Source organism: Haliotis rufescens, unplaced genomic scaffold (assembly GCF_023055435.1).
Source record: "Haliotis rufescens isolate VD_foot unplaced genomic scaffold, xgHalRufe1.0.p SCAF_3, whole genome shotgun sequence".
Lineage (NCBI taxonomy): Eukaryota > Metazoa > Mollusca > Gastropoda > Lepetellida > Haliotidae > Haliotis > Haliotis rufescens.
This window is the reverse complement of record NW_025964001.1, coordinates 48,452,979-48,466,955: the sequence shown is the minus strand read 5'-3', so window position 1 is coordinate 48,466,955 and position 13,977 is coordinate 48,452,979. Positions and strand designations below refer to the sequence as shown.

The window sequence follows — 13,977 nt, the reverse complement described above, 5'->3', positions numbered from 1 at the left end:
TTGTTTAACAGGAAAAAACAAACAACAGGGGCAAAATACTTCTCTTATCTAGACCCTACGTAATTTTCCCCCTTCCCTACCTACGTAAACCTATTCAACTTATGACTTAAACTTGTACTCTTCACCACCCCTCTAACTTAACTCCCCAAAGTAAGCGTCTATAAAACAAACCTATTCAATACCTACTCTACTTTTCCCCCACCCATACATCTTAATCTAATACCTCAACGAAAGCCCTAAAATAATAATGAGTGATCCTGGTTCAGGATGCGGGAGTCGACCGTGCTTCCCAGATACTGGTGAGTGACGACTGACGATTCCCTACCAAGGGTAGGCTTATAAAGCCAACACGCGGACCATGTGACCCGGAAAACGGACACAACCAATGAACACGCTCCCTACATCTCGGCTCTCTAAATCATGGCTTCCGCCTAGCCGAGCATGCAAGAAGCGTGGCATTGTCACGTCTTCCCAGCCACGACTCCCACGTGAGCATAAGCTTCTACACAAGGACTACAAAGATAGATACTATGTCAGCCGTTCAACTCCCCCTTAAACTAACCCACCCACTACGTTCTTAAATATATACATTTACCCACAATAACCCCCGGTCGACCACAGGTTATTTACTGCTGTAACTAAATCACCCCTGGGTCAGCACCTTGCCCCGTGCCTGGGGCACTAGTTCTCACACTGGGGGGACAAGCGTCGTCCCTCCTTTGTTAAATCGTCTATAGTTGGCCATTCGCACACCATCTCTCTAAGTACACGTGTCTTGCCATAACTAATTGCATGGATCGTTTTTCTTTGATCACAATTGCATTCGTTTTGCTGATTTACACTTCGAATACCATCCATTTCAGCACTCATTGTAACGGATTTATTTAGCTCCACTCTCTAAGTTCACCCCAGGGACATTTACCACTTGTTGAATACCTCCCAAGAGAAGAGCAGTTATCAACAACAAACTCGTGAGAGGAGACAAGCAGGCAAGGACAACCGGGAGACAAACCCAGGGAGTACAGTATGTATAGTATAGGAGGCCACAGCTGATGGAGTTTTCTAATAACGGGAATAACGAATAAAGAAGGTGGCATGTCCACACTTCCTCCCAAAAATGCAATTAATGTACAATCAGCACAACTTATAAATGCCAGGTGAACCAACAACTAGAAAATATACTTCAGTTGCTTGAACATTCAGTGCCCGGTTCGGCCGACACAAACCAACAGGTAAGGCTTGGTTTCAGTTTGCCTGCCATTTCGCCCAACATAGGGAGAATCCCCTTCCCAAAAGCTCATAACGAGGCTGCCAGTGACATGTTGGACAGCCAATCAAAACACAATGTACAGGTTTCCCTATCCTTCCATGGGGATGGAATAGATGCACATGTCAAACAACCGGTGAGCAATAAAATTTGGCGTGAAGAGTTCGTCAATCCAGGCGCCCTACTAGGAAAATCACCAGGATCGTATGATAACTATGGCACATGATTCCTCAGGTATGATCATTTTAAAATCCATTAAGCAGCAACCCAAGTGTCTGTCCCTGGCAAGCTGGACTTCAGCTTTCCACATTTTCATGTATATGTACAACAGGAGGCACTCCGAGGTACACACAACACAGGGGTTGCTATTCTACATGGAAACTATTAGGATGACAGTGCTCAGATTCGGTGAGGATGCCTGGTCCACCTACAACCAACAATTCCGGGAACAGAATGTCAATGGACCCCTCACAATGCTGAGACAACATTGAATCTACAGCTGTGCCTGAAGTTCATGGTCACACAGCTCGTATGACAATCAAAGTTAGGCGGACGGGGCACAATGACACAGGGGGACATCGCAAAGTAAGGTATGCTGGGACTTTAATAATGTATTTGGTTGTAGCAGACACAACTGCATGTCCCCTCACAAATGTGGTAAGTTGGCAGAAATTCCCACGGCACTAGGACCTGCTTTCGAGGGAATGGGTTCCAGCAGACAAGCCCAACTAATCTTTAGCTGACAGCAAACCAGTGGATAGGAATGATAAATTTAATGGCCCATTTCCCAATGTATATCATTGAAATAGCACCTTGGTTACATCAGTATGCTAAGGTCAACTACAGATGCAAATTACTTATGGGTAGGTTTTAGTTTTGGTTTCAAGTTTGAGTTCCAGGGTAGCTGCATGAACCACCTTGCACAAAACTTGTGATCAGCCACACACCAACACACGGCAGGCTATGTCAAACAAAAGCTACAAAAGGAAGCTGACTTTGGCAGGATGGGAGGCCCCTTCAAGGACATCCCCCTGGACAACCTCAAAGTATCTCCAATAGGTCTGGTGTCAAAGGAGCAGCCAGGCCACGTTTAACATTCAGGTAAGAATGCTGATGATTTCCGTCTAATTTACCATTTATCCTATCCTAAGGGCAAATCTATCCATGACTTTATAGACGCAGAGGCCTCCTCCATCGTGTATACCAGATTTGATGAAGATTTGATGGTGCAACAACTTGGAAAGGGAGCATTATCAGCAAAATTCGACATTAAGTCAGCCTTAAGAAATATACCAGTCCATCCATCCTATTTCGAGCGACTACGCATAAGATTTGAAGGTGAGTTCTATTTAGATAAATGCTTACCACTTGGCTGCTCCATATTTCGCGCCATATTTAAACATTTAGTACCTTCTTACAATGGTGCATGCAATCCCACCTATCAACATGTCAGATCATGCATTACCTGGACGACTCCCTGACGGGGGGGGGGGGAGGGCACAGCAGGCACCAGCCACTGCTTAGACAACCTTAACGGATGCGTAAATACACTGGAACAGCATGGGGTCCCTATTACACTACTGACATTCTTAGGGCTGGAAATTGACACTAATGCAATGCAGATCAGAGTCCAAGATCAAGGAGGTGACAGTGGAAATCCAAGACATCCTGTCAACAGGTAAAATAAGGGCCACTAATAAGCAAGCTGAACTTTATGAGCAGGGCTATACCAATGGCAAGGGCATTCAGCAGACTACTACATTACGATTACCAACTGGGTCAAGGAAGACTTACAAATGTGGTTCACATTTCTCACCGGTTATAATGGCATTTCAGTGTTTCAGGATCAACTGTGACTAGACAGCGATTATTGTCAGCTGTTCACAGACATCGTTGGGGCTGGCTTTGGGGCGTACCTGCTGGGCAAATGGTTTAGCTTGACACTACTGGAGCTGTACCCCATCACACTGGCCATCCAACATTGGGGCAAGCAACTAGCAAAGAAAAAGGTCCTCTTCTACTGCGACAACCAAGCCGTGGTCACAATAATCAACAAGCAGTCTACTAAGGCCACCTAATCCTGCAGGGCCTCCGGTTTAATATTCTGTTTAAGGCAAAGTATGTTTGTACCACTGCTAACACTATTGCCGATGCTCTCTCAAGGTTTCAGCTCTTAACGCTTCCGGGTGGCAGCACCATACAAGGACCAGAACCCTACACCTATCCCTAGCAACGTATGGCTGTGACAAGAAGCTGGTAGACTCCTAAAACAATCTCTGTCTATGAACACATGGTTCACATACCAAACAGGCATCAATGCCTTACTCCATTTCAGGTCTGCACATCAACTACAGGAGGTGTGGCCAGTCCCCCTGGATCACGTTGTAAACTTTATTGCTTATCTGTCAGTCACTCACCACTTCCCTAACACAGTCAAGATTAACATTGCAGCTGTCTTCACAGCACAAATTCCACAAGCTCACGCGATTGTACAAACCATTTCCTGCATGGTGGGTAAGCTGCTAACAGGATTACACAAATCAGCAGCATAAAACCCATCACGGCAGATCTGCCGCGGATAGAAACCAACAATCTGCCTCACGTATGCTCATCTGCATATTAAGCCAGACTGTTCAAGGCAGTCTACTGTACAGCCTTCTTTGGTTTCTTAAGGGTGAGCGAGCTGGTCCAAACTGGACCCTCCAAACCAGATTGCTCCATCCACAATCTAAATTTCTCGGGCAACCCCCAACAGCTATCAATCCATCTCCCATACTCATAGAGTGTTCAGCACTATACGGGGGCAACTATTACAAAGTCATCTATACCAGGTACTCCCCTATGTCCCGTAGTCGCCACCCAGCACTATCTGGAGGCACACCCCCCTGGCCCACAACATGCATTTGTTCATTTTGATCATTCCCCTGTTGGGTGGCCCAGTCATCTAAGGCGCCGCGATTCGCTGTGCAGAGTTGCACGCCAGAAACCAAAGATTGTGGGTTCGAATCCCGGTTCGCCCCAATTATGTTTCTAAGTTTGTTAGCACTATACCCTCCCTCATAGGTTTCACCGAAGTGGTAAACATCTGCAACACTTCAGGCCTTCCTCCCACATTAAGCTGACCCACTGTGATATAACTGGAATACTGTTAAAAGCGGTGTTAAACCCAACTCACTCACTCATTCCCCCGTTACTAGCTACCAATTCCAGGCACTTCTAAGAAAGGCCTTAGCACACAGCAACATAAATACTGCTTGCTGTTCTTCTCACTCCTTCCCCATTGTGATGGCCACATCAGCAACGATGAATGGGGTGCCTGCACACCTCATACAGCAATATGGCAGGTGGAAGTCAGATCGTTACAATGCCTACATATGCTTACCAACACTTTTAATGCTATACAACTAATTTAAATATTCTATATCTGGTACTTACAGACTTACACTTCTTATCGTTTACAGTTTGGATGGTGGGCTCCAGCTACATGGCCAGGGCTCAGCAGTACTTGTTTCTGAAGGGCACCAGTCCAGACCAACCGAGGATGCTATGGCTGGCGCAAGGTGGAATGAGGTGGACGGAGCTGGAAGCTATCTTAGATGTACAAGTCAAGGCGACACATCGCAGCCACAGAGCCCTCATCATTCACCTTGGCTCTAATGACGTGTGCACAGTGGAGGGCAGCCAACTCTGCCTTGACATGGTCGCCTCAAATTCCTCGAATATGACACCAACTTTCTGATGCTGCCCAGGCACTACTGGCTCGATTCCAGAGATCCATTAAAGATCAAGGGATGCGGTAGAACATTAACTGCAGGCCACATCCCTAGATCCTCCACATTAATACTCGCGCATAAGGCTACCTGCTTTTCAGCAGGAACCTATCTGAGGTTACTTGCTTCACAGTGGGAACCTTGTCTTTCCCGACTTTTCAACCCTGGAATCATAAAATAGCTTACCAATTGCCACATATAATGGACCAGCTGCGGCAGTCGTCATATCAGCTGCCACAATAGTTTTACTAATTGGGCCAGGAGGTGGTAGTTGCTTTGGCCGACTATGGTATCTGGGGCCAGGCTTTTGGCTGCATGGTAGTTGCCAAGCAATGGTAGCTTTTAAATATGCTACCAAGGCCGGACAGCAATACCCAACTATCAGCTTTAGTAGCCCACTGGTACCTGCACACCCTCAGCCATTAAATCCACTGTCATCTAGTGTTGTTACTATAGGCATTGGCACCACAATTTGGTAGCCCATGCCTTTCCTTTGGCATATCATGGGATAACTTATAATTATTTTGTGATTATTTCTTTGCATCTTAGATTGAATGTTAATTGTACAGTGATGTTAGCAAATGTGAACTCTTAACTGTTACATTAATCTTGTTAAATATTGTAATATGTTAAGACAAGTAAAGCACCTTGTTCATGTGTGTATGTATAGGCATACATACATTCCTATGTACTTATACTTTTGTGAACTCATTTTGACTGTCTTCATGTTGGTTAATCAAGACATTTCAATCTTTGTCACAATACCTGTTGTACATACACAATTTTTGGATATCTCACAAGGACGTGGTCAATGTTTCAAAGGGTGGTGTAATGTTGAATGTTAAAAGTTAAATCATAAATATATTGAGATCTCTTGAGAGCGAGATTCCATTCAAGATGGCATGGTCGTCAGTAGGTCGTGCGACTGAGGCACTGGCAGATGAATATGGTCGTGGCTCAACTGGAAACATTTCCCTATGTGGCCTCTTAGCCAGGGGATTCTTCTGAGCCTGTAAGGCCTGAGCTTTCTTTAACTGGCCGACATCTGACAATAAGGCTGATAGACGGGATGTAAGTAAAATTTCCATTGAAGCCTTCTGCTCACAAAAAGTTTCTCCAAAGTGCTGTTAAATGTTAAAAGTTAGTTCATTCAGCAAGTGATCTCATTCGATGTTGCTTACGAAACATATATGTTTCTGGTAACTGGTAAGTAATGTCCTATGTGATAGGGGGGTAGGTTGCTGGGGGAAATGACGGTTAGACGTTAGTCTGGTAGAGAGTGCTGCTATGTGCATATATCTGGGCTATATTCTGATCTAACAGTGCTGATTGAAAAACCAGAATCTTTGTCCGGGTGCCGAGTTGTTGGGTAAGTAGATGTCTGGATAGGCGCCATGATCTTGGTAGTCAATGCATCAGGCAAGAACTTTCTTCTTACTAGTCTTCTCCTCACACTTGGCTTTGACACTCAAACAATGAAAAAGCCGTCTTTAAGGGGGGAGTGCAAAACTTGCAATGGGACTCCTCAGGACATAAGTCGTCTCTGCACTTCAAGCAGAAATTATGCGGGTCCCTAGTGACCATGAAATGTCCACACTTCTGGCATGTAGGCGAGGAGACGACATAACAGACGAAAAACACACAAATACCTCCGCCAGAAATACACAAGTAACCAGCCAGTAATAATTAAATAACGCTAATACTAAGTACTGATAGGATACTAGTTAAACAGTACTAGTGTGGCTACATAACCGAGTACTTGAGTAAGCTTAACCAAAGGTGTTGTCTCTAGCACACACAGAAAAGAAATGAGGTTTTTCCCACCTTTGCGCACAGAAGGGCTATTGGCTACAAACATAATTATGAGAACATCTGGTTGTGTGTAGTTGACAGTGAGGAGGACTTCTGTTGAAAATCTGAAGATTATAGTGTGGTTCCAGCCAAAATACAGGATTGATGACAATGAAGTAATAGAAGTAGAGGATTTGCAAGAATTATTTGCTTGAAGCTCACCAATCATTGATTTTATTGTGACAAAGCTGCCACTGTCTCTCAATCGTGTGCATATTTGTACCTCAACATGATTCATTAAAATAATTAGCAAATAATGACCCATCAACAGAGTCATTTAATATCTTAGATAGACTATTAATTTAGATACTTATTAGCATTACAGATAATATGCTACCTTGTGTGATACACTGATCCATTATTAGACCTGTTCCGCAGGTAATGAAATTGCATTAAGACCATTGGTTTAGAAGACTTGGAATAAGACAGACTCACAACATATCTTTCTGACATTGTGAATTTGTAAGTACAAGAATATGTTTCAAAAGGCAAAAGTACGGCGACAACCCATTGTCCAGTTAGCAATAATCACATACTGTTAGTTTATATTTTTGGTGTCTTAACTGCAAGTAAATATCATACCTTCAGATCATCATGCATCAGCTCTGAACAGCCAGAGTTGTAATCCAGGTCATTTTGGGACACCCTAAAAAACAACAAAAACAATGAAGAGTTCAAAAGGACATAAACAGAAATGATTTTCTTTGTTTGTTATTTAACACCGCACTCAGCAATATCCCACCTATATGATGGCAGTCTGTAAATTATTGAGTATGGACCAGACAATCCAGTGATTGTCATCATGAGCATCAATCTACACATTTGGAATACAATGACATGCATCAACCACGTCAGGAAGCTTGACTACCTGATTCCATTTGTCACTTCTTGTGACAAACATGTGCTGCTGAAGACAGTTGGGAAAATATTTTTGACAATTTCTTCAGATATGTTGTTGGATGTTGCTACAGAGTCAGTCTGTCATTTCACTGGAGTAAACTTTGACCCTGTGTCAGATGTAAAGAGGTTATACTGACAAAGTATTTCTTGCCTGTATGTTGTAGTCTCTAAAGAGAATATTTGGTATACCTTGTCTTGTGTATGCTCATTTTGGGTGTACTCATCTTTGTCGTGATGGGATTGGCAGTATGAATCCAGCTGGTGGGCTGAAGGATGACGGCCCTTGTTTGATGTCTGTTGACTATGACCTTGTGTTTTCTCCCTAGACTGTTCCATGTATCTCTGATTGTGTTTTTCTAATATTGTGGTTGCCACTGCATTGAGCGTTAGTATTAGCCTGTAAGCAGGCTCTAGTGGTTATTAATTCCACTTTTTACACAATTTTTTGTCGAGTGGGCTCCTAATTGTTCCTGTACAGAAACACAAAGTTTTACCAGCCATATCCATAAGTTATTACCGCCTGCTTCTGATATCTGGGGCTCAATTGTGTATTGTGTCATTGACAATCTGAACGATGCAATTTCAAGTTTTGGTTTCTTGTAATCTTGTATAAGGGCTCTTCTCTAAATCTCAATAATTAGGTTGAATACAACAGTCATTGAACCATCTTCCCAAGGCAAATGAGTTAACTGACTATAAAAGTCCAGTTTCCACCCTTGCCGAACTAGGCTGGTATTATGGAGTTACATTTTGGCTGGACTAATGAGTCTATGCATAGTCCAATCAAAATCGCGCACTGAAATCAAAATCCGGTTCGTAAAGTGTCATGCAGATTTCGGTCGACTGCAGGATTTGCAAAGCATGTGCACCGCTAACTCATTGTCAACAGATATTTTCTAAATCTTTTCATGCTTTTTATCTAGGCACTCACGTGATTTGATGTACTTCGCGATGTAAGACTCGTTTTATCCCAATATAGATCTTGCTTATCAATCAGATCATCTTGACTGGGCGCCACCGTTTTGTTTGAAGCAAATGCAAGTGATACGAGAGGTTGAATCTGATTGGTCAATAGGAGAGGCATAGAAAGGACATAACTCATAAAGTAGTATAGGTAATGGGGGTTCTGGACCACTTCCACTGGAGCCAGATTCATATACCTATACTGCTACTACAGGGGGGATTTTTTATGCCAAAATGATTATGTGATTTAATGATAGTCATGAGATTAAGTTAAGTGGCTCTAGCTCACCACCACCTGGAGCCAATGATATAATTTTTTATAGGTAATGGGGGTTCTGGAGCCAGATTTATTACCTATACTGCCACTACAGGGGGAATTTTTTATGCCAAAATGATGATGCGATTCAACGATAGTCATGAGTTGTATTAAACGAAACATCAATATTAATTAATAATGAATAAAATTTACTATACCCCACGAGGATATTGGAAAGGTGTAGGAGCAATACAAAAAGTAGCCACCGCGGCTAAGGTATCTAAAGATGTGGCTAAGGATTGGTTAAAGAAACAAGCGATGTGGCAGATATATTTACCGGCACCGCGTTATATACCGAGGAAGAAGTTTGATATTTTTACGACAAATGAAGTTCATCAGGCTGACCTCTTGTTTCTTCCCCACGATAAGGTAAAACGCAAAACGTATAAATACGCTTTAACGGTAGTGGATGTGGCTAGTCGATACAAAGAGGCTGAGCCATTAACCTCGAAAGAATCAACAGAGGTAGCTAATGCACTGAGCCGCATATATAAACGCGGACCACTAAAATGGCCTAAGCTATTTCAAGTAGATCCCGGTCGCGAGTTTATGGGATCGGTAACTAAACTGTTAACAAAGAACGATGTCGAAATCGTCCGTGGTGAAAGAGAGGCCCACCCCAGTCAGCTATCGTCGAAAGATTTAACAGGACATTAGCGGAACGTTTGTTTGGCTATCAGTATGGGATCGAAATGAAATCGGAACGATTGAGATCAACCGAATGGGTGACACGATTATCAGCCGTTGTATCAGCGCTGAATAATGAAGTAACGAGATTAATAGGGAAGAAACCATCCGATGCTATTAAAATGAAATCCGTGACTTCCGAATCTTCAGCACCGAGGAGAGGCAAAGAACGAAAACTTCCGGATAGAGTAAGGGTAATATTTATACCAGCCCGGTGAACTCGAAGGAGGCCTACGTCGCGCAACCGATCCGATTCGGTCTCTTAAGATGTATAACATTAGTCGATTGGTTACGAAAGAAGGAGAGCCTATTCTTTATTATCTTCAAGATGGACCGGGTAGGGCATTTGTACGAGAAGAGTTGTTCATAGTTCCCGACGGTACGGTATTACCACCATAACCATAAGCATAGGTATTTACACCATCATTATCAATCCATCTCTTTGTATCTAAGGGGGATAATGATGTCTTGTTCATTCTTAATCCATATATCCTATGGTTGTAACTTCTTAAAGAGTTCATCTCGTGTTTGAACGTTCTACCGTTGAATAATGATTCTTTATACTGTTCGTGTTTGATATGCTTTTTTACAACATACTTCTTAACGCCCTTAGCTTTTCTTATCTCTCCATTATCGGACTTCTTTATAGAATACATCTTAGGTCTAAATCCTACATATTCCACTATAGGGGTCCCAGCACATTCATCCTTCATCTTACCTAACACCTTTTTATTTACAACGCTGTGCAGTGGATTATCTTTCGGGTAATCGCTCGTGTCGTACATATCTATTTTTTCTGCCATATCTTTATACACATCCTCGGTTTGTATTTCCATCAACAAAGAATCTGTGTCGGTATATAACACCTGGCATCTATCGCCGTATTGCTTCTTAAGTTCGTTGTAATAAAAGTCATACATTAAGTGTTTTGACAAGTCGAGAATACTCATACCGACGTACACCGGTCTGTTGAATTTTATATTACTCTTCTGCATATGCAACGCGGCTAAGTCGTTATCAAATATCTTGCTTCTGTTAAAAGCCGGACTGGCTATAAGTTTCCTGAGTCTTTCTTCCTCATTAGATCTGACTAATTTAACATCAACACGCTTCCTTAGATTCTCCATAGTTTTACCAAATACCGAGTTATTCATGAGCTTATATAGATTCTTTTCGAAATCGCTGGTGGCTATCTTTCTTAAATCTGTGTTCAACCTTATATAGGGCTCCATCCAAGGGCTTTGATCAAACTTTAGAACTCTGTGTATTTTCTTAAGTTTCATACCTAACGATAGATACAACTGGAGATTTCTGTAGTGAACTATATATTTTGTTTTATCCATCAAATTTGGTACGAGTTTTTCTACGTTAGCTAACCTACTATTACCCATCAAGGAGCGTTGATATTCCGACATCCAATCTTTATTAACCATTAATCTTTCGGGAGCTAGCGGATAACTGTTATGATCTTTATGTAACGAACTTGGATATTCCAAGTCAACTTCTAGTATGTACCCTTTATTCACATTGATATTATTGATATTATTCACATTGATATCATCGACCCATTCAAAACCACCCGTGGGTAAAGGTTGACTCATAGCCCATCCGTACAAATTGTTAGCGTCAAGATATAATATGTGAGTGTCTGGTTTACTCGGATCGTATCCTTCCACTAATTTATTATTAGCCTTAGAATACCTTTTAGCTGCCATCGATATACCACCTCTTAATCCTTTCTCAATAAACAAGTGCATATCGTAATCTGTGAGTAATTTTAGTTCTACGCCGGTCTTCTTCAACAATGCATCCCACGATAGTCCGGGACTGGAATAGTACCATGCCGGGTCCAAGCCATATTGTTTGAAACATGTCTTTCTAAATATCTCGAATATATCGGCAAGTAACAGTACATCGGTTTTTAAGTACAGATCGTGATAATCGCCTAAATTCTTACAACCTAATTTATCCCAGACCGTCAGAGCGTGTTCATAATCGGCATCTGTTATTCTAGATTCTGTTAAGTTACTATAGAATGATTCGAGGGGTGGTAATTCAGTTTCTTCGAATCTAGACCAATCATCCATATATTCGTAAGGATATACACCTTTTCTCAGCAACAAATTACAAGTTATCTTATCGGTATATTTATTTGTTATCGCGAAGTCATCGGGATTGTTCGCATTAGCTAAATTGTCCAGGGAAGATAACAGAAACTGTACGGAGTCTATGAATCTAAGCCCATTACTTTGCTTTGTTCTAGATTTCCCATCTTTGTCCCTATAATGTATAGGTTTAGTCAACGAGAACGATATGTATTTTTCCATATTATTAGGAATGCACGTCAAACCGCCGTCGGCCTTTGAGATAGCTTGCATAATGAGATGTGAATCGTATCCCCTAAGGTTATGAAACACAACGGGGATGGGTATTGTTTGAGAATTCATTTTTAGTTTCAAGTTACACTCGTTATGAGCGGCTCCCCGATAATTACCCGTGACGTGACAATGATCTCTTACGGAATCCCCATCCAGGGGTTTATTACAAACGTGACAACTCGTTGACTTCTTATAGGCACTCCAATCATCCCTCGTCATACGCATGGGTTTCTTACACGATAATTTTTCCCTGATTATTCTCTCTTCATTTTGTAGATATTCTAGGAACTTTCCCGCTGCATCGGGACCTCTATAAATCACGGGCGGGTTTGCTTTCCCATCATACCTTACAACTATATATCCAAACCCACAAGGAATATGTTCTTGAGTTTTGTACGTAAAACTACTATCTTGATTATTATGGTTGGTATTTTCTATGGGTTTGATAAGCGCTTCGAAGTCGGCGTAAATTACGTACGGTACTGGCATTTGATTACAATAATGTTCAAATTTTAATATATTTTTTCCCTCTTTAGGCATATCGATCCTGATAGCATTCTGTCCAACACCTCTACAGTCTTCTTTATGTGCTTCTAATAGATCTTGTCTGCTGTACCCATGCAGGCATCTTTCGCAGAAATATTTCTTTTCTTTATGTTTAGTTTGATCGTATAATAGCCTGTTTAAACTCTTTATCCATGTATAATGATATTTACCATCTTTTTCGATCAGAAATGAATTGATTCTGGGGATATTTTCCGGAGCGGAGCTTATCCTGTGTACAACAATTCCTTTAGAATGTCCGAAAACATTTATAGCTAAATTATTTTGCTTTTCCACCTTATCTATTTGTGATATTGGTGTAGGTTCGTCTATACCATCGAAGTTGAGTCCATCGTTTTGGGGATAGCTAGAAGGTCTATCCGGATGCTTGTCTACGGGGAACAATGCAGATCTTATCATCATTCTTAAACAGTCATCGGATTTATTTTTTACGTTAATTATGGCTTTTTTCTTCTTATAATACGGGGGTAAATCTATATAAGATCCACCTTTGAAAGGCATATAATTCGCTATATCTAAATATAAACTATCGATTTTATCCACACCCCAACCAGAACCTCTATTAGTCCAGCGTTCTAAAGTTTCCTGTATTCTCTGAATTGATGTATCTAATGATGAGTTTATAGTATCGGATTCGGTTATAACTTCTTGATTGCTACGGAAATATGGTTCGGTATATTCGGTGCTATCATCTGTGTTACTTTTACTCAATGTCATTTTAATCGTCAGCTGGTATTTTATACTATGTAAATCATCTAATTCCTCGTTAATTTTACTCGATATGATGGGCTTAATATCGTTAACATCCATGTTGGAATTAATATCCATCTTCCAACCTCTTAGATATTTACCAACGCCGGCGGATGTGGGTACAAATATTAATTCTTGATGTTGATTATCAACATCATTATCATTATCAACATTATCAATATCAACATTATCATTAGGTTGATTATTATCTAGTAAAGCGATCAATTCAGCTCTTCTCATTCGAGAATAACCTCTCAGCCCACTGTTTCTCGCTCGAACTTTGAGTTCTCTAACAGTCTGGGGTCTGTTGTATTCCAAACCGAGTAAATCCATCAATTCAGCTTTTCTCATACGAGAATATCCACACAGTCCAATTTGCTTTGCCATAGCTTTTAATTCTCTGACAAAAAACATTGTGGTTGAATGGTATATGCAAAATGAAACAAATGTCTAATTGGTTGTTTTCATGTATCTAAATATGTATTCTTCCCAACCTATTCCTCTCATTGATGTAATCTCTCTTCCTAGCAT

The 13,977-nt window shown here is 41.3% G+C and overlaps 1 protein-coding gene across 3 annotated transcripts in view; it reads right to left on the bottom strand.

The window, feature by feature from the left end:
- LOC124149734 (diaminopimelate decarboxylase 1, chloroplastic-like) overlaps nt 1–13,977 on the bottom strand; it is a 174,320-nt gene that overhangs the window by 57,729 nt on the left and 102,614 nt on the right. For all 3 annotated transcript variants that reach the window (XR_006863147.2, XM_046521487.2, XM_046521485.2), the window contains exon 5: nt 7,471–7,534. Coding sequence is in view for 2 of the 3 variants with exons in the window: in XM_046521487.2 (XP_046377443.1) it covers nt 7,471–7,534 (64 nt within the window). In the remaining variant the exon portion in view is untranslated. The remainder of the gene's footprint in view (nt 1–7,470; nt 7,535–13,977) is intronic.